Source organism: Sus scrofa, chromosome X, assembly GCF_000003025.6.
Source record: "Sus scrofa isolate TJ Tabasco breed Duroc chromosome X, Sscrofa11.1, whole genome shotgun sequence".
Classification (NCBI taxonomy): Eukaryota; Metazoa; Chordata; class Mammalia; order Artiodactyla; family Suidae; genus Sus; species Sus scrofa.
The window spans coordinates 101,020,257-101,042,588 of NC_010461.5; the positions used below are offsets into that span (position 1 = coordinate 101,020,257).

The window sequence follows — 22,332 nt, forward strand, 5'->3', positions numbered from 1 at the left end:
AGTATCCTTTGAACAGATTTCGTTATTTATACTAGGAGACTTGTCACCCATTCACGGCAGCTTCCCAAGCAACAGCTCTTCTCTAAATATTTTGTTTTATGCTGCATGTGCCTAAGTGCATTAAAATGAGCCTTTGAGAGTATAAGACTCTCATATCTACTTCTTTAATTATCCTGATGTTTGGATCATCCAAGTCAACAAAGAGATGGGCAGTGATAATTCCATGCACAACCAGCAACAGAGAATCTGTAATGGCCACATAACGTACATCATTTTGTGTACTTGGCGTTCTTACTGCTGCTTTAAATTTGCCAAGATGGAAGCATTCAATCAAAAGGGGTTAGTAGCCCCTGTGTCTCTCTCCAAGAAAGAGAGGTGACTCATTCTACCACCATGCAGATTTTTATGTCATCATGTCAGTTCCCTAACAAATGCCCTAAGTGTAGTTTTATGGAGGTAGCACTGCATAATTCTGAAGAGCAGTTAATTACATTCAACCTTCATAGCAGCTACAAGATTTGTATTGTCAGGTGAAACATAATGATGAGTGAAATATAAAACTTCCTCCAAGTGAATCAAAAGGAGTTTTCATCAACAAAACCTCAAGGGGCAAGTGCTAGCATCTCTGAGTGACTACACATTCATGACACGAATGACTCTCTTCCTCAAATACAAAACTGGCTACCAGAGTGAAAGACGAGAAATGATTGTGGCAAGAAAAAAAAGTAGATTGATCACATTATTTCACAAATAGTTTCTGCAGGTCTAATTCACTGATGAATCTCAAGCTGCAAGCCAGGTAAGTAACCTTCCTCCCCAGGCCTTTATGATCCAACACTCAATAGAAAGGATGCTTTCCCTCTTTCTACAAGCCTGCCTCTTCCTAAGGCTTCAGAGAGGCTGGAAAGTATCAGCATCTTCCAAAAGCACATTGTTGCCTCATGACAAATGCTCAGTGAACTCCACTATTCAGGGCACTGCAAGGGAGGATGATCTGAAGCACCAAAGGTTTTACCTTATTCAAAGAAATCCCATTTTATTTGAGTTAATTAAATGTGAGAATGCCTGGTGTAAAAGCATCCCTCATTGTGAGTAGCACATAGCTGTTGCTCAATCAATCATTCCCTTCCTTCAAAGAAATCTGGCAAACAAAATCATTGCGTGATAGAGGCTCCTAAGGGGCCTATTTTAATGAATAATCACACCATTCATTTAGCGAATATTTATTGAGCACCATTGAATATGTATCAGCCTCCAATAGGCAAACATGAAATAAGATGAGGGGAGCTTGTATTTAAATGGTTAATAGGTAAACAAATGCTTTTAAAACATTGAAGCCACTCAGAAGTTGGGTAGTCATTATCCTTACAATCTACCAGAAGGGCAAAGATCAGCCTCAGCCTGGTCTGCTGAAATAATGTCACAACTCTAAGTCATCAAAATTTGTCCACTTGTTCAGTCATTATGTGTTGAGTGCCTACTCTAGCTCAGGCTCTGTGTTAGTTGCTGAGAACACGGAAGAGAATGTCTCCCATCTTGAGATGCTCCCAATCTAGCAGGGGAGACAGAAATGCATAGATGATTAAAATGTTATATTGAAGTTCTGCACAGAGTGCTGTGGGAACTTGGAGGAGAAGAACCTAATACAGACTGGGCTGGGAGTGGAGAGGATTAAAGAAGGGCTCCCAAATGGGATGGAGGGAAACTGTCACTGACATTAACATCCTTAAAAATACTTCTCTCTGAGTGGTAGTCCAATTCTACTTGTGCTCACTAAAAGTCCTAATCAGCCTAGGCTATTGTCCAGTTTGCAGATCATGCTCAGACAGGCTGAATCTTTAGAAATAGACAATTCTTAATGAAACTTGAAGCCTTTGCTATTTTCAGTAATGAAGGATGGCCTTAATAAGCTCCTCTGCCAGTGTCCTTACCCTGCCTAGCTCCTCTCCTAGAATTCAATGCTCAAACTAGAGTGTGAAGAACCCTTTATGCATCGAAGTATGCATCAGACCCATCCTACTGGCTAAGCAATTTCTACCTCAACAAAGGACCTTTTCTTTAACCACAAGTGTGACATTACCTTCTCTGCAAGCCTAAGCTAACAATAGCACTTAGGTTTGTTGGGTCAGAAGGACAATCATCTTGTCTTCAGGAAGTCACACCAGACCATTTCTCCTCCAGCAGATATTCCATAGTCTCCCAATGGTGGCAAACAAGCCCCCTTCCCTTTAAAAAGATGCTCCCTAATATTTGCCATCAGTTTTCTCTTCCACAGCACAAGCCCATTACCACTTCTGACTTGCTTAACAAACAGCTTGTCATTTTTCCATAAGTGATGAAAAAGTATTCCATCCTCTCATCCTGGGAAAAAAAAGACCAGTTTTTTTTTCTTGGAAGCAAGTCTGTTGACCCATACTCACCAGATAAGTGTTTCAAGTGAGTAACAATAATGACGTATTTTCAGAGGGTCTTCTATCCAGTGTCCTTTAACTGTAAAATAAGTAAGGAAATCTCTCTACCCAGTAGAGATGGCCGCTTATTAGTTCATAATTCTGGGCCAGACCCAGGAAAAATTGTGGCATACGTGCACCTGCATTTGGGATCCCAGCTAGGTATCCAGCTATTCCAGTGCCTCCATACCTCTGATCCCTAGACTCAACAAATTTCATCAGTCTATGGATTATCTCTCCATGGCCTAACTCTCCACTACCTGTCCATAGGTGGGCATAGGTTAAATAAGAGGAAAAACTCACCCCTGTTACTATGGTAGCTGGTAAATGTGAAACTTCTCAGGAAACAGAACTAAATTCATTTTGATTAATAATAATTATTATTAATAGAGCTAACATGTACTGTGATGCTTACTACATGCCAGACACTGATCTAAACATTATATATATGTAACATTTGATCCCCCCAACAAATCTATGGGATAGGTACTACTAGGATTTCCCATTTCACAGATTAGGACAGTGAGGTAAGAAAACATTAAGTAACATATCCAAGGTTATACATTTAGTAAGTAATGAAGTTAGGATATAAATCTAGGAGCTCCAGAGCCCACATTACTGAAACCAGTTAATGTTTGGATATTGGGAATACTAAGATAAGACACAGCCACAGCCCCCAAGGAACTCATAGTTCAGAAGAACGCTCTGTCCAATAGCATAAAGAATACTCTTCAGTCTACTCTCTTCAGAAGAGACTAATGGTAGAAATTTCAGGTCCTTGAAAACATATTGGTGGACCCCTTACTATATCATAAGTAAGTGCCTGTCACACTCACTTGAAGCTTCATTAAGTAAAAGGCATACTTAGAAAATACTGGGAGCAAATGAAGGTCTGTGCAGACCTGGTCTGGTGGATACAGCTCAATGGCTCCAGAAAAACATTCTCCAAGATTCCATGATCTGTCAGGAGACCCCATAGCAGAGACCTAGAAGGCCATAATGTGGTGCTATTTTAAATTTTTACACTTTCCCTTTCTACCAGGTGCAAGTACAAGGAATGACTGGCAACATCCAATTTGACACTTATGGACGTAGGACAAATTATACCATCGATGTGTATGAAATGAAAGTCACTGGCTCTCGGAAAGTAAGTAACCAAAACATATATCCAAATAAAAAAATCTCTCAGAAAGTGACAGCCCTCAGATGCAAGAAAATAGGTCTTAGGAAACACACCCAAAGCAAATTTGCACACGTCATTTTTGCCTTTACGTTCAATGAATGGTGTAGATATGATGCAGAGCTGGTTTGTATTCAACCTGTTCCGTCTACATATTTTTAAAGGATTATTTCCCTCTGAAGCTGGGCCTATAAAAGTGGTAGACTCAAGACTCATTAACAGCTTCCTACAATACGGGGAAAGAATTACAAACTTGATAGCATGTTGTTATTTAAACAGAAGCTGCCAAAACACACACGATTTTAGCAAAAGAATTAGAAAGTCAATAATCTCTCCATTTTGCCAACTCACTCACCAAAAGGATGCTGGATAAAGGACCTTTCTCTACAGCTAAATTTCATACTAATCACTTTGCTTCTATCATACTAATAGCGAGTTAGTCATGAAGTGGGCATTTAGTAGCCATTTGACAAACCCTTAGCACATAAAATATCTTGTGCCATTTCTACAGGACATTCAACTGGTTTCCCACCTCCCACATCCAGTCTCTCCTATGGTTCAGAGGAAAGTATTTTTCTACTGAGTTTAAAGAAACAAAAAGGCTGATCATCCTACAGTGGGGGTACCTTATTTTACCAAATATCAGTACAGGCAAGGTAGGGATGGAAACCCCCAGGATAAAAGAACAGCATATCTGTGTGTCAGTGCTGGGTTTCTGATGGGGATGGCAAGACAAAGGGAGACAGGACCTCAATTCTTGTAAAGTTCAAGCAACTAAAAACAAAGTTTTGTTCCACACTAGCACTTAAATTTCTTGCATCACTTTTTGAGTGAAAAATATGCAACCAGACAAATGTCTGCTCTTTCTAGGCTGGCTACTGGAATGAGTATGAAAGGTTTGTGCCTTTCTCAGATCAGCAAATCAGCAATGACAGCGCATCTGCAGAGAACCGGACCATAGTAGTGACTACCATTCTGGTAAGTACAGACAGAAGGTAGGTGGGCTTTCTGTACAGTGAGACTGTTTTCTGAAAAGCATTATTCAGCCAGTAGGAAAGACTTCAAGTTCAAACAGTGGTAACGTCCAACAGGTCAGCTTAGGAACCTTTTGAAATATCTTGCCATGATGATGAACAGAATGCCATTTAAAAAAAGAAACAAATGCTGGAGATGATATGGAGAAAAAGGAACCTTCCTATGCTGTTGGTAGGAATGTAAGTTGGCAAAACCACTATGGAAAACAGTATGGAGGTTCCTCAAAAAAACTAAAAATAGAATTACCATATGATCCAGCAATCCCCTTCCTGGGAATATATCCTGACAAAACTATAATTCAAAAAGATATATGCCCCCTTGTGTTCATTGCAGCACTCTTCACAATAGCTAAGACATGGAAACAACCTAAATGTCCACTGACGGGTGAATGGATTAAGATGATGTGGTACAAATAGAAAAAGAATGAGATTTTTTTTAAAAAAGGGGGTTTCAATGTGGATCAGTGGGTGAAGAACCCAACATTGTTTCTGTGAGGATGAAGCTTTGATCCCTGGCCTTGCTCAGTGGGTTAAGGATCCAGCATTGCCACAGATGTGGTTGGGATCCAGTTTTGCCATGGCTGTGGCCTAGGCCTGTAGCTACAGCTCCAATTCAACCCAGCCTGGGAACTTCCATATGCCGCAGGTGCATCAATAAAAAGAAAAAAAAAATGAAATAGTGCCATTTACAGCAACATGGATGCATCTAGAGATTATCATACTAAGTGAAGTAAGTCAGAAAGAGAAAGACAAATGCTGTATGATACCATTTATATGTGGAATCTAAAATATAGCACAAATGAACCTATTTATAAAATAGAAACAGAATCACAGACATAGAGAACAGAATTTGGTTGCCAAGGGGAAGTGGGGAGAGAGTGGGATGGATTGGCAGTTTGGGGTTAGTAGATGCAAACTATTACATTTAGAATGGATAAACAATAAAGTCCTACTCTATAGCACAGGGACCTATATCCAATCTCCTGGGATAGACCGTGATGGAGAAGAATATTTTAAAAAGTATGGATGTATACATATATGTGTGTGTGTTTGTGTTATATATAACTGAGTTATTTTGCTGTACAGCAGAAACTGGCACAACTCTGTAAATCAACTATAATTTTTTAATGTTTATAAAAAAGAATAGAAATTCAGAACAGTTTTAGATGTCATTATCCTCCTTACCACCTCCATACCATGGACTGAAGCTTCATCTGCACTAAAAATCTAATTCTTCACTGTGGGGGAGACAGTGTTGTGTGGAGGAAAGAGTGGCTCAGGGTTCCAATATTAGGTCTACCACTAACCTGAGTTTAACAGTGCAAATAACAACTTCTCTGAGCCTCAGTTTACATTATTTTTTAACTTATGGAATGGGCATAATAATAATAATCTCCTATGCATAAGATGTTTCAAGGCAATATTCACCATGTAAATCTTTTCTGAAAACTCAAAGCACTATTGAGATATGAAATAGCATTTTCATTTATTTTGAAAAGTTTATCTGAAAGCTAGTATGTTTCACTTCTGAATGAACTCCAAGCCTGGGTTAAAAAGGAGCATGCCACTAGGTCTGAAATTGTGATCAATTGAATGGAGATTCAGCTGAAGTTTACCTTTCATTTAAATACATATATCAAATACCCACTTTGTCCTAGGTATTGTACTAGGCCCTGAGAACTTAAAAATGAATAAGCTACAGGCCCTGACCTCACAAACATCACCATGCTTCCTTAGTGCTTGCCTGGGCTGGCTGTGTTTCCTACATGGTAAATCCCAAGAAAGCAAAGGCAGTTCATCTTCATGTACCTAAGGGAAATTCTTCAGCCCAATTTGACTTTATGGGTGGAAACTGTTCTTCTTTCAAACTCTCAGAAAGAACTTAAATCCTTCTCTACTTCTTTAAATCATGAATTAAAAGACTCCAAGAAACATGTACCCCCATGAATAGTTGATTGAGCCTTTTCTGCTTATTAAATAAACGTTTTAAGGACTCTCAACACACCAAACCTCAATAGCCACAGGGAGAAAAATCATTATTATATGTATTATGTCTTAGAAAAATGTATAGGAATAATCCTTTGATCTTCCTTCTGGTCCCAAAGGAATCACCGTATGTAATGTATAAGAAGAACCATGAGCAACTGGAAGGAAATGAGCGATATGAAGGCTACTGTGTAGACTTAGCCTATGAAATAGCCAAACATGTAAGGATCAAATACAAATTGTCCATTGTCGGTGATGGGAAATATGGTGCAAGGGATCCGGAGACTAAAATATGGAATGGCATGGTTGGGGAACTTGTCTATGGGGTAAGTTTTTTCAACTCGGTTTTTATTTACTTCTATGCCTCCCAACTAACAAAGATAGAGAATTTAATTTTCAAGTGCAATACTTATCCAATTGTATGGTTTTCATATAGTCTGTACAGAAAACACTCAAATCTACAGTTGAATTCTATAAAGGTAGCTTGTCAATAGCATCCTTTAGGCAACAGGATTATTTTACTAAAAGGAAAGTAGAATTGGGGAACTTTATTTGGCAGCATTAAGTATAGCTTGCCTTCTATTGAAAATCCATTCCTTCCAAGTTCCCTGTCTAACACAACAGAATCACTACTCACTAGTTGCCTAAGCAACCAGGTTATCTTTCCTTGTTGCTCCCCTCATATGCAGTCAGCATGGCCTATTAATTCTACTCTTCTGTCTCTCAAATCCAGAAACAGTCTTCATTCCCACCGTTATCATGTTAGTTATGTTTCTTACCATTTGACACTCTTGGTTTCCCTGCCTCTGCTCTTACCCTGGCAAATCAGATCCACATTATTATACTTTCTCACTTTAGAAATCAGGATAACATTCAAATTCCTTAGCATGACAAATAATGCACTTCATAATCTGGCCCCCACCTACTCCTCTAGTCTTCCCTTGTACTCATCCTCCTTCACCTCAATGTTCCAGGTGTAGCAAAGTATATGGTGTTCCCTGAAGTCATGCCTGGAAGTGCCTTCACCTCTCTTCACCTCTCTACCAGCATTTCAGAACTCAGAGATGTCACCTTTTTCAGGACACCTTCGCTAATCCCATTTACCCACCTGTAGTCCGGTTAGCTGCCCCTGGTTTTTGCTTCCTTATGGTATTTTTTGCTTTCTTATAGTACTTTTGAACCTGTAGCATAATGATCTGTTTACAAGTTCAGCTGTTCCAACTAGACTACGAAGTCCTTGAAGACAGAAGCCATGTCTGATTAATTTCAATATCTCATGGCCTGGCACATAAGGAAGTTGTATTGAACACAAGTTCAATAAATACATTTTGAATGAATTAATGAATGAATGGAATGGCTCTTTCAAGGGCTTGCTCATGGGTCAATAATAAAAGAATTATGCTAATAGATATTTTAAAAGGGGTTCAGTAGTATCTTAAGAGCTTCTCGGGGGCTTAGTTTTAAAAAGTTTTGGCCTCTGATTAGGAATATCATATCTTAGGCCACCCAGTGAGGCATATGGAGGCAAGCAAAACCAGGAATGAGAACCACCCATTGGGTGAACCAGCCACTAGAAAACTAACCCTAGAGCAGGTAGCAGTGGCAGAGGTTTAGTTCTAACAAAGATTATTTGCAATGACTAGTCCCTGTCCAGACAACAGTTTAGGGGAAAACAGAGGAATCTAGGGGGTGGATATATTGAGAAGAATCTGGCAAGAAGCAAATGTCCAAGTTAGCTATTGCACTGAGGTTTAGGATAACGACTCTAGTGCTTGAGTTAGGAATCAGCAAGAAAAAAGTATAGCTCTGCAATTGTAATATAGTACTGGGGTCACAAAATAAGTTTTTGGAACAGGTCCTCAGGAACAAGAACAAAGGCAGAAGCTCATTTCTAAAAATAAGGGCACGGAAAGGGAATTAAGGCTTAAAATGAGACTGGACCTCGAGTATCAAAATTGAGGCACGGTCCTCCAGTTAGACATGCTGCAAGGCAATTTGAACCTTAGCTGCAGCTATGGGGCTCAAGCCAGTTAGCCCGTCTTGGGTCAAGGCTGAATTGCAGATGAGATTCTAGTGAACCCAGTTAGAAGAAAGAGAACTTCTAAAGCCAGAGAGAGGGAAGCTGAAGACAGAACAGAGCATCATGCTTTTGAGGACTCTGAGAAACTCTGGGCCATCTTGACATAGCACTAAACTCTTACTTAGCAAGTTGGTCATCAAGTCTTCTTCCAGCCCCTGTCTCTCATCGCCCCAACACTCAGGCTCCAAGAGGTCCTGTCTTGTTCATGGCTCTCCCCTGCTCTTAGCCCGTTACCTGGTGCTTAAGAGATGCTCACTTTTTCTTGTAATGAATGGGTACCTGACATGTCATAATGCCTAGCCAGTATTCACTAAATTGAATATACATGGTTGGAGGTAAGCTATAATACTTATATTATTATTATCAGCTACCACTTGTTGCATATTTACCAGATACCAGACATTGTGCCAAGTGCTTTATAAGCATTATGTAATTTAATCCTCTAAACATTCTTAACATCATTCTACAGATGTGAAAAATGGAAGCCTAGAGAGGTGAAGTCTCATGCCAAGAACAAACAGCTTGTACTGACACAGTGATTTGAACCCATGTGTCTAATGCTCAAGTTTGTGTTCTTTAACCATTGCCCTATACTACCTCATAGCCAACAGGCTGCAGGCCCATCCCATCCTAAGACCATTAAAATGTATTGCACATACCCACAGCACCTTAGCCATTCTAGGGGAAGAGTGTTTGGCTACAGAAGCCTGACAAGGAATTGTGGATCTGTTTCTACCAGGACAGAATAACTGGCATGAGCTCTATCAGTCCATCATGGCTCAGTTGCCAGAGCTTTCTAGTGTCTCAAAAGAAATACTGTCAGAATCTATAAGTATCTCAGTGCCCTCCTGGCATTGCATAGGACATTAAACACCATGACATAGAGCAAGGCAGATTTCCTGACATTGTTCAGACAAAAACCAGCTCTTTTCCAAAGATTTTGGTTTCTCCTCTAGCATGTCCTCTGTCTTGCATCCATTTAACTTCCATATTCTCTTCCTCTTTCCAGTTTGTGTGAGTGAGGGAGCTTAAGAATTAGTGAGTCCCTCATTTGTTAATTTGGAAACCAGCTCTCTATTGCTGAATAGGTGAAAATTCTCCCAGAGGAACCTACCCATCTTTTTCCGCCAGTTCTTTCAACTAAAGACAAAAGCAATAGTTAGGGAAGCCCCTTACAGAAATGTCCTCCTCCCTGCCCTCGGACGTGTGTCCAGTGATTTCTGGGATTATAACACAAGGGGATTCCCAGGAACTGACAGCAAACCAACCAATTTGAGGGGACTGGAGTTCTGCTGTGGCTCAGCAGAAACGAATCCAACTAGTATCCATGAGGATGCGGGTTTGATCCCTGGCCTCATTCAGCAGGTTGGGGACCCAGCGTTGCTGTGAGCTGTGGTGTAGGTTGCAGATCTGGCTTGGATCTGGTGTTGCTGTAGCTGTGGCATAGGTCAGCAACTGCAGCTCCAATTTGACCTGTAGCCTAGGAACTTCCATATGCTACCGGTGCCCTAAAAAGGAAAAAAAAAAAATTTGAGGGGACTGCAGCATTCTACTTTCCTCTCAGACATGTGACTATGAAAATTGCTTGGAGTGAGAGCTCTGATAGGGAGGATGACCTCTTAAGCTAAGTGCATATTCATTTTCATTTAGAAATTTTCATCTTGTAGCATTGGGAAGCTCGCAACTTCTCTATCACTGATAGAAATGGAGAAAAGTACAAACAGGCATTCATTTCTGGCCAACCTGGTCTCTTATGGTTTGCAAGTTGCTTAAGAAAAAGGAGGGTAGAAATCCCCCCTCCCACCACTGCCCAGTGACTTCCCAAAGTGCTTAATAAGCAGAAGGACAGAAAACATGAAACTATTCCTTGCAATAACATGAAAACTACACAGATAGGCACAGCTTTACCTTTAGGGTATTTTTTCTTACACGTTTAGTATTTACAACAGATCTGAGTTGGAAAAAAAATGAAGAAAGGCAGAGATGGGAAAAGCTTTGCAAAGGAGATTTCAGTATCCACCATAAAGTCGCAAGAAAGAGTCAAGATGAATTAAACTTGTTAAAGAAGAAAGAAGCCAATCAGTCTCTTTTCCTAAATGGGTTTTTTTTTCTCTAAAGAAAATCAAATCGAGGTTGATGTTTGGGCCACCTTGTATCGCTAAGAAGGCTATTTTTGAAACAAACGTCAGTACGACACAATGTGCCCCCATTATGTAAGCTCTTCAGAACATCATGGACTTGAAACTGTCCACCTGCTTTTAGAAGTTTTGATTTTGAGCTGGATATCTATAACATCACCACATGGTAATTGTCTCCAGCTCAATTGTGGCTTACAGACCGCAAGTTTTTATGGATCCCAAATAGCCTGTGTTTTAAGAGGACACTGAAAAACATTTTGTTGCCAGCAGGGCTCTTAGATGTGCTTTAGCCTACCTTTTCATTCACTTTGCACATAAATGTGGAGACAAGCCAGGGACTGAACATTAGAACTGACCATTGGGTAAACCAGGAAACCAAGGCCTGATATAGGACGGGATGTCAGGAATAGTGGCAGCAATTGTGACAAGGTCACAAAAACCACACAGCTTGGCAGAACTTAGACTATAACTCAGATTTCATGACTCCTGGTCCAGTGCTCTATCCACTGGATCACATTGGCTCCATTTACTAACCTTGTCAGATTATGGAAAGATAATCCCACCAGCTTTCGGGGGTTTGCAATCTAATTGGATTATGAGCTTTTCCATCTGAGATACCCATCCTGTTTATCTGTGGCCTCCAGGATAAAGTAATACACATCTCTAGTTATCACTTGGAATATTTGAACACCCAGGTTTTCTACCCATTGAGAGGAGATAGGGTCTAAAAGAAAAAAAAAAAAAAAACTCAGGACAAGGGCTGGGAGGAAATTGAGGTCCTAATTGACAAAAGAACACTCCTAGTGAGTAGCTGCCATGTTCCTTATGTTCCTAGCACTTAGAACTAAGGACAAAGGTGGGCAGGGGGGATGGGGAATTGCCTTAGGAAAGGCCAGACAAAATACTGCCCAAATTGGTACCTCTGGCTTTGAAGACAGCAGAGAGCTTGGGAATGGAGATGGGGTTGGGAAACAGTTGATTCCAGGTCATATCCCCTGGGCATCCTCAGACTCCTTCACACTCCCAGGACAAATGGCAATTTTATAGATGCTATTCACACTGACATTTCTCTACCTAGAAGAAATTATCTCTTAGGTTGTCACTATCCTAAGATAGATTCATTTTCCATTAAGAAAGGCAGAAAGTCGATCTGTCCTTCCAGCTAAAAGGCAGGGAAGCAAGGGTACAGTAACAGATGCCAAATATTCTCCTCTGTTCTTCAGGTGATTACACTGGGCTTTGGCAGAAGGGCTGATGGGCTGATAAAAGCACCCCTCTCTTTCAAATGAGGCATATGAACTCCAGGAAGGAGCATTTATGACGCATGGAAGTCTGCCATTCTGAGTAGAGAGAATAGGGAAATATTTCCAACCAAATTTAGTCTCACGAGGCCTCTACCCAGCTCCAGGAACACTCCTTTATCTTCACTTTGTCTTTACCTCTCTCAGCTCCCCAAGGACAAGGAGCCCTTAAGCAACAGATCCAGACTGGGACATCTGTTCCGGATAAAGAAACAAAAAGATCCTGTTGTGACACTTCTTGTTGTTGCACGGATTTAAATAGACCTCATCACTTTTTCCTGATCCAAACAATTGCGGGCAGTAAATATCCCATAGAGTCCAGCCAGTAATGCAGCTTAGGTCCTGTCCTGCAACAGGCAGCAATTACAGTCCTATTGTCTACCTCGATTCTGCCCCACTCCTTTCTCTGCCACATTTAAACTTGCCAAATAAAATGTCTGTCAGTGACTACTAGAACCTTCTGGTTGATATAGGAATGAGGTGTCAGGTCATGTCTGCCTCTTCTCTCAGATGACATATAATATCTCATGCACTACATGCCAATGCCTTGCTGACCGCCCCCCACCCCCCATGTTCTCCCTCTCACTTTTGGCAAGTGCTCTAAAATGGTGGCTGACAAGCTCCCGCTCACACACAGTCTCCAGGTGGGTTAAAAATTTTGTACCAGGTCATCAGATGATTAAGCTATAACATAAGCCTTTCGGCACGCGCGCACACACACACACACACCTGTTTTCAATGACATTTAAACTAAGTGTCATTTCTGTCTTAAACCTGTCAGACCATAATATGAGTTTGTTGGGTTTTCAGTTGTATGAAATTTACGACTTTGGCAACCCACCTATGAAAAGGATTATAAATCCCCTCAGGCTAAATCCCCTCCAATAATGCAGTTGCTCTGAGTTTGCCACTGGTGAGTGGAAAAATCAAACCTAATTTGGTGTGTTTACTGAGCCCACACAGCCACTCTTAAGCTGCTTGATTAGAATCCTTTAAGTAGTCAAGATGCAAGCAAAAGCGCTAGCAAACTCTCACCCTGAGCTCTTTCTGTTTGCTGGGGTTTTGTCCATCACCTGGAGCACCCTCACGCCATCTACTTACCCACCTAGGTTTCTGGAAACAGCCTTCTGGCTGCTGTTAGTAGCACAGCCAGAGGCTTGAGAACAAAAGGCCGCTGGACTGGTTCAGAAGACCACAGGTGTGGTACTTCATGAATGAGTCAGAATTTCAGCTGCTTCCTAGCCCCATCAATAATTCTTAACGCTCACTCCCAACCACAGATGTGTTTCATAAGGAGCAGAGACCAGGAGCAGGAAAAGAATACCATTTGGGGAGTTGCCATTTTCACTTTTCATCAATGTTGGCCTCCAGAATCTTTAACTTGCCTTGAAAATGACCTTCCCACTCATCTGCATGCTATGGCAGTCTCAGGAGGGCTACCTGGGTATTTTCTGACATTAGTTACCTGCTCCTCCCCATTTCCTCTAAGAAGCATGTTGATTGCCCCACAAACGATATGCCAGCAGGCCTTGAGCTCTGAAATAACCAACCATTACGAGAGCCATTTCATATGGAGGCAGTAATAGGAGTGGCAGAGGGCAAGGGCTTCTCCAAGGCTGATGATGAGCCAACATGACAGTACTGCTGCATTGGTCTCAGCAAGTGTACAAGAAATGGGAGGAGTTAAGACTCCTACCAAGTTGGCTGTCCTTGAGGCTTGATTAGCAGCTCCCTTTCCCTCTATCAGTTGAGACTTCTTCCACCTGCTTTTTGATTTGTCATCTTCTGCCCGCATGGCTTTTTTAAGATTCAGCATGGTAATTCTCATTTTGGAGCCAGGTCCACATCAATGAGGCTTAAACAAGCACAGATTTAACACTGTTCTTCATTGACAAAGCACCCCCCAAAAAACAGACAAACTCTGCCATCTTTGAAAAAGCTCCTTAGAAAGAAACAATTTAATAAAGGTGGACAAGCCAGGCTGAAGAGAAAAGGAAATTTCCTGAGAGGAGCAGGTTCTTCCCATTGTCTTGGGTTACTTCAAAAGTACTTCCAACTAGGAATGGCTTCCTTTGGGAGTCTGTTCTTTTGCTGCATGTTCTGGGGAACCAGACCAGAAGTCCTACCTTGTCTCATTAGCATTTAGCTGTGTTTATCATCTGGTTAATAGAAGTAGGGTTTTTTCTCCTAAAAGTTGTCAAGATTTTCAAAATCCTTTCTTTACCTGCTTGAAAAATAATCCAACATCCCTAAATTCAATCCAAAGTGATTTTCTCACACAAATGTCCCTTAGTTCTTTCTTCCAAAACAAAGAAATGGCAGTTTCTCTTAGAGCTATTCATTATTATGACTTCAGAGATCAAAGACTAGTTAAATGGAGTAATTAAATCAAATGAGATCAAATGGAAAATGATACTAGCGGGACATTTGCATGTTCTAAGCAGGAGGTAGAAATATGTTGGCAGGGATAGAAGGTGGCTTTATCTGCGAATTCTCTTGGCATGACAAGGCTCTTTCTAGCTGATTCAGATTCTCTCTGCCAACCCGTTCCCCACTAGCTTTGTGGCCAATTCCATTCTCCTCAGTTGCTTTCATTTCTACCACCAGGTATGGCCCCAGGAAAAAGGGTAAAATATTAAAATTTGTGATTGGCTCCCTCCAGTTAGAAATGTGGAACTGGTGAATTGGGAGTTAGGTGTAATGAAGGAAGAGCTGAAGCCATACATAATAATACTGAGGGGAGAAAGTAAAGAACAGAACATTAAAGGAGATTTACTTATCCCATAAACCTACATTAATTATGTCCCAAACCAGGTCCTGTGAATAGACTCTGGGGGTACAAAGGTGCACCGTAATTGAGAGAGCAGAACTAGGAAGAAGAGACAGAAAATGAACATTAAGAGAAGTAGGAGGAGAACCCATAGTCTTCAGTATCAAAGAGCCAAGGAAAGGTGGTATATACAGTGCCGAAGGCCAGTGGTTTCATGTGGGCAGTCTAAATTTGGTCGCCAAGTGTACGGTTCGAGAAGCAATTTCACTAAATTGGAGGGGATGGGAGGTAGGCCATGGGTGTATAAGGGAAATGCTGTATTAAAATTGAGATAGTAAAGGCATATTTTTTCAAGATAGGCGGTGATAAGAAGTGGTATCATATGATTAAGAGTATCAAAAGAAGGTGGAAGAAGTGATTTGTTTCATTTTTCTTTGTCAGTAAATAGAATTACCAAAGTAGGAGGAAATTATTAAGCGAATAAGATCTGTCAATGGTTTTCAAATTACAGCAAGCATTAGAATCACCTAGTGGGCCAGCTGAGCCCCCCACCGAAGTTTATTTCATAAACAAAGGGTCAGGCCTGAGAATTGGCATTTCTAACAAGTTCCCAGGCCACTCTGCTGCTGTTAGTCTGGGGAATCACATGCTGAGAACCACTGGAATTGATTGAGAATGAAAAAAAAAATGTAAAAGAATAAGCAGAGCTGTGAACACTGTAAACCAGTTATAATGGAAAAAAATTAAAATCATTACAAAAAAAAAAGAAGAGGTAGAAGGGTATGAGATGCAAGGAATAAGTAGATTAGACATGAGAAAGACTTCACTTTCCATGAGGTGAGAATGACGGAAGGGATGGGTGAAGATATAGCAGAGGAAATGAAAGACACTGAGGTGATGGTGCTCATCTCAAATGGTTTCCATCTTCTGAGTAAAGGAAGAGGCAAGCTTTTCTATAGAGAAAACAGGACTGGTGAGGATTAGGAACTGGGGAAGGTTTGAACTAAGCACCATTCACAGATTTAAAGGAGAATCAACCTTACAGTGATAGATAATGGACTTTTAATTTTTAAAATGGTGAGTTTGAGATGGTAGTCAGCCTTCAAGGTAGATTTGGTCAGCAGGCTGTTGGCATACTTTCAGCAGCAGATTTTTGTCTGTTTTGTCTGCCTTGCTCATTGCTTCATCCCTAGTGCCAAGAATAGTGCTTGGCACAGAATAGGCACTCAAATGAACCTGAGAGGTGTTGGCTGAGGTTGGTTATTGTATATAAAAGTAATTTATAGTAGAAACCTGCAAGTGTCTATGGAGTTATATTATGGCAGTTAAGAGAGTGAGTTCTGGAATCGGAAGACTAAGGTTGTAATCTCAGCCCCCAGTGCCTCACTTTCTCTTTCTCTAGCATGGGAACGATCATGTACCAACCTTATGGTTGCTGTGAGAATTAAACGACATAACATATATTAGCTGCTTAGCACACTGCCTCACACAGAGTAAGCACTAAAACACTGCTAGCTGGCTGTTTCTTACTATAGTTCCCTTTAAGTTAATTAAGGAGTTTTTCTTAACCAGTTTGAGTCACTATCTGTAAATCAAAGTAGTAAAACATCATTTAAATAAAAAAATACCCTGTCTCAGACTTCGTCACTCTTCCTCCACCTCTCCCTACTGATACAGATATTGAGGCACAATTCTATTTAACATAAAAAAAATAAGATTGGAGTTCTCACTGTGGCTCAGCGGGTTACCAACCCAACTAGCATCCATGAGGATTCGGGTTTGATCCCTGGCCTTGTTCAGTGGGTTAAGGACCTGGTGTTGCCGTGAGCTATGGTGTAGGTTGCAGACTCAACTCGGACCCACCCCCCCCCACGCCCCCGTTGCTGTGGCATAGGCCGGCAGCTACAGCTCTGATTCAACCCCTAGCCTGGGAACTTCCTATGCACAGGTGTGGCCCTAAAAAGCACACACACACACACGCACACACACACAAAGATCATCAAAGTTGCTGTTTTCATTTTATACCTGATATACCATCCAAAAGCCTTTCCTTAGTCAGAAGCATTTTTCTAAATGTGCATTTTAAGGCCTGGCTCTAGACTAAAACCTATGACTGACATAAAGGAAATATTGTAGAAGACAAAAGAAATAAGTGCAGATGTTCCCACTGTCTATTTTCATGGGACTAATATAAAAACATTCTCTGCCTTTGCCAGAGCTAATTATGCAGTACACTACTGACACATCTATTTTATTAATCCAATACATGTGAATGCTATGCTGATATTTATCACTAGAAATGATGGCTTAATATATAAATTAATGTGTATTCTAATAACTGCTTTACCCTTGTTATTGCCCATGCAAAATTCTTTCATATTTGCATATATCATAATCAATAATAAACAGCTTATTTTTTAGGCATCTAGAGTTTCTTTAGGATCTTCTGCAGTTATAGATACAAAAATAGGAGATTGAGCCCCTGGCTTCTAAGAACCTATGTTTTTATAGACATACTCTCAAACATATAAATCAAGAATAATGACAAACACTCAAGTATTCAGTTGAGGACTGTAGTCCTGTGTTGCACCTCATGGTAGGAAGGGAGGCACATAGAAAAAGTATAGACTATTATGCTTCCCATTAAGAAACAAGAATTTCCAGTCAAGTAAGGGAGATAAGACAAAAGAGCATGAAAATTAAAATGAGAATATAAGAGTTAAACATTGATATGTCACAAGGGAGCATGAGTTGAGTTACAAGGTAGAAAATAATTTTAGGAAAAAAAATTGAATCAGTTGCCCTGAGCCAATACGCCTCAGAGGATAAAGTGTCCTCTCAACTTACAACCAAGTTAAAATATTTTAGGACCCATTGAATGCTACTTGTCTAACCAAAGCATTGACAATCAGTTGGTTGTAGTGACTTAAGATTTTATATTTCCACCAAAGAGGTATATTAAGTGGTGAGTGACTGATGGAAATACTATCTCTAATAAAAGTCGAAAATGTTTTTTATTTTTTCCAGAGAGCCGATATAGCTGTTGCTCCACTCACTATAACACTGGTCCGTGAAGAAGTCATAGATTTCTCAAAGCCCTTTATGAGCTTGGGCATCTCCATCATGATCAAGAAGCCTCAGAAATCAAAACCAGGCGTATTCTCGTTTCTGGATCCCTTGGCTTATGAAATCTGGATGTGCATCGTCTTCGCTTACATTGGAGTCAGTGTAGTTCTTTTCCTAGTCAGCCGATTCAGCCCTTACGAATGGCACTTGGAAGACAACAATGAAGAACCTCGTGACCCGCAAAGCCCTCCGGATCCTCCAAATGAATTTGGAATATTTAACAGTCTTTGGTTTTCCTTGGGTGCCTTTATGCAGCAAGGATGTGATATTTCTCCAAGGTTTGTTTCCATGTCATACCCAATGCCTCCTTGCATTCTATGACCATGATCCCTTCATGCACATCTGGTCTTCACCCATCTAGTCCAGATTTCTTCCCTTAACATTCCATCTGACAACAAATCATCATCAAACCATTTTGCTTCCTTGTGTCCATGAAGTGAGTGTGTTATTGGTGTTGCTTTGAATGTCCCTCATGCATTTCCATGGTATCATATATTTATACACATTATAGCAAACACTGAACTCTGGAGGAAGGAAACATTGCCAGCTAATACTGATATTATTCAGATAAAGTGGACGTTAAATCTTGATCAGATCAAATAGGCATGGTTTCCTCATTAATTGAGCTAGAACATTTTCTCATTTGTCCAGAGAGTAAGGAAAAATTTAAAAGATAGAACTCTTTAAAACCCTCCTACCTTTGCCTTTCAGTGACCTCCACTTTTCATTTTGCTCCCAGACTGCCTAAAACTATTTCATTTTAGTATCTTGCCCAAGTTTCCTCACTAAAACTATAAAACTTCTAAAAGAAAACATGGGAAGAAGTCTCTGTGACCTTGGATTGGACAAAGAGTTTTCAGAACACAAAAAGCACAATCCTACTTGATAAACTGGACTTCATCAAAATTCAAAACTTTTGCATTTCAAAATACAGCATTGAGAAAATGAGAAGACAAGCCACAGTGGGAGAAAATGTTAACAATCATACATGTGATAAAAGACTTGTATCTAGAATATATACAGACCTCTTGCAACTCAATAAAGAGAAGATAAACAACGCAATTCTAAAATGGACAAAAGATTCAAATAGACATTTCCCCAAAGAAGATATACGCATGGTTAATAATCACTTGAAAAGATGCTTGACATTATTAGTCATTAGAGAAACGCAAATTAAATCACATTGAGACACCTCAACACATCCTCTAGAATAGTTATAATCAAGACAGACAATACCAAATAGTGACAATGGTGTGGAATGACTTTAGCTCTCATCTGTTAGTAGTATGAATGCAAAATGCTACAGCCAAATTGGAAAATGGTCTGACAGTTTCTTATAATTAGACATGCATTTAAGACATGACATAGCAATTCCATTCTTATTTAATACCTAAGAGAAAAGAAAACATATATCTACACAAAGACTTATACACAAATGTTCACAGGAGCTTTATTTTAGCCCAAAAGTGGAACAACCCAAATGTCCATCAACAGATAAATGGATAAACAAAATGTGGCATATCCATACCACATTTGGAATGGGAAACTATTCAACAACTAGAGGAAAAAAAAAAAAGACTACCAACACATGCTACCACATAAACTTTGGAAACATGATGCTATATGAAAGAAGCTAGACACAAGAGGGCACGTATCATATGACTCCGCTTTTTGAATGCCATGTATTGACTATCCCATATTGTATTATTCCATTTGTCCAGAATAGGCAAATCCACAGAGACGGAAATCATCTTAATGGTTTCTGGGGCCCTGGAAGGAGCAGATAGGGGTTAATCAGAATCAGGATTAGGGTGAGGCGTGTGAGGCTGAGTAGATCAAGTACAGGGATTAGATCCAGTCTTTATTATAAAAGTTGCTATTTTGTTCATCATGGATATTTTGCATTAATTTTGTATTTTTTTAAAAAATATTGTACAAAAACGCTATTTATCTTGATTAGTGAGATTTTGGCAACCCCCTAAATTTTGTGTGGTGCAAATGAGGCCTAGTCCCTAGTCCCATCCCTATCAGGATTAACTACAGATGGGCATGAGGGAATTTTTCAGATGGAAATATTCTAAAACTAGGTGGTAACAATTGTTGCACAACTCTAAATTTACTAAAATCACTCACACTGGTGAATTTTAGAGTATGCAAATTTTATCTCAGTGAGTCTATTGAAAATATTGAATGTGAATGTCCTAGACCTCCCCCACTTAAAGTGTTGACTCACCTAAACAAAAATGGCAGCACACTCATAATCATAAAATATTGTAAGCAAATGTTACATCTTTATAATCAAAAAAAATGTTTACAAAACATTTTTTGTAAACATAAATACAAAATACAAAAAGTTGTAGCTTTGGTAAAGTTGAACATTAATTCAAATACTGAGCAGAGTCAACTATACAAACATATAGGGTTTTTTTTTTTCACTTAGACTAGAAGTAATCAGAAGGTTGCCTACCATGTTGTTAGAGTGCACTTCATTTTGAGATTATCCACTTAGAGCACAAAACATTTAAAATGAAGTTTTGCTGTATAAATCACTGGTAACCATCTTCAGCAGCTTTTTAGTATAGCATGTGTGGGGCAAGTCTCATTTGTCTAAGTCATTATTTTTGCCACCCTCAATCTGCTTGGTCAGAGTCTCCAAATTATTTCACTCCCTGTTCCTTTTGTGCTTAGAATGTGTGTCGTTTTGTGATATCATCTGGGAGTTCATTCTGCTTGTTTCTTTCTTATTTTTTTTAAATGTTCATTTCAAGAGAGGAGGATTTCTGAATGATCCTGTAATTGAATGATTTTTACATGGCTGGTAATCTGTGTTGAGACAATGCTAAAGACTTATGAAGGCTGGAGATTTTATTGGTTTCTATAAGTGAATTTTCAAAACTAAATTTGTGATATCCCCACTAGAGTGCTGCATACTACTATGCATACTCAAACAAGACTCTTAAAAGGCCTTTTGTTCTTAGAAGTATTTATGCATATTGCCTCATTAAGTAATAACTTAAAAGATGATGACCTGAAAATGACCAGCTGGAAAGATTCTTTCCTTTCTTTCTTTCTTTTCTTTTTTTTTTTTTTCTTGGTAGCAGAATTTAAGCTCTATGGCACCGAAATATATCAAACGCTTTTTCCCCCCAAGATACAGATTTTATTATACTGCACTAGATTCTACCCTGCAGAGCAATGGCTTTCAAATGTTTTGACCATGGCTTTCAGTACAAAACACATTTTCCATCACAACTCAGTACACATATATGTACATAACGAAAGTTTCACCAGACATTACCCTTCCAGTGTGCCATGCATTATCATATTCTCTATTCTGTTTCATTTTTTTTTAAATGCTGGTCGCAACTCAACCCAACACAGCCTATGGAATAATGCTGGTCTAGAGTAACAAGTATTATCCTTACTGTGCTTTTGAGTAATAAATTATTACCTTTATGAGCTTTACATTTCCTTCCATATGAGTTCTCCCTCTTTCAACACTATCTTTTGTGTCCCTCAAAAGAAATTATATCTTTAAGAGTCTTGATAAAAATGTTATGCTTCTCAGCATATTTATTACATACAAGTAAGGAGGAAACATGTTTCTCCTTGTCTTGAAAGCTCTATTGGTTATATATTTGTGCTCAATTACATAGCAGCAAACCCCACTGTAATGTGCTTCTCTATTAACTGATTTATAAATTCCCGATAATAACATAGTTGAACCCTAAGATTCATGGTTGCCTTTGCTGCAAATGCCAGCATTACACTTTATTTCTGTTCGATAGCCACACTTGGAATGCAAACTCTCCAGGAAGCCTAGAGTGTGAGCATGCATTGTACACTCTGACTTTCCTCAAAATGGAAGCAATTCAAGGATTTATGAGATCACAATTTAAAGGAGAAGTGTCAAATATCATAGCAGAAGGAGATGTCAGAGATAAATTAATCCAACCGCTTCCATTTACAGAGGGCAGAGGAACAACAACCATCTCTGAGTTCCCACTGCGTCTGGGTACTTTACCTGCATTATCATATGAAATTTAATCCTCAAAACACTACCACAGGGTGGGCATTATACTTATTTTTAAGTCGAAGGTGATGCTCAGGTTAAATAATTTGCCCAGTCACACACAGCTAATGACAATGCCAGTATTCAAACCTAACTCCAGTTTCCAAACCCATGCTCTTTCTACTTCACACTGCTTTTCTTATATCAGAGACAAAGGAACAATACACAAAGAGATAATGTGATGGAACCCAAGGT

At 39.7% G+C, this 22,332-nt stretch overlaps 1 protein-coding gene across 6 annotated transcripts in view; it reads left to right on the top strand.

The window, feature by feature from the left end:
* The window catches only part of GRIA3 (glutamate ionotropic receptor AMPA type subunit 3), a 281,921-nt gene that overhangs the window by 192,964 nt on the left and 66,625 nt on the right, over positions 1–22,332 (top strand). For all 6 annotated transcript variants that reach the window (XR_002340866.1, XR_002340867.1, XM_003135356.5 and 3 more), the window contains 4 exons: positions 3,493–3,597; positions 4,501–4,608; positions 6,770–6,976; positions 17,967–18,343. Coding sequence is in view for 4 of the 6 variants with exons in the window: in XM_003135356.5 (XP_003135404.1) it covers positions 3,493–3,597; positions 4,501–4,608; positions 6,770–6,976; positions 17,967–18,343 (797 nt within the window). In the remaining 2 variants the exon portion in view is untranslated. The remainder of the gene's footprint in view (positions 1–3,492; positions 3,598–4,500; positions 4,609–6,769; positions 6,977–17,966; positions 18,344–22,332) is intronic.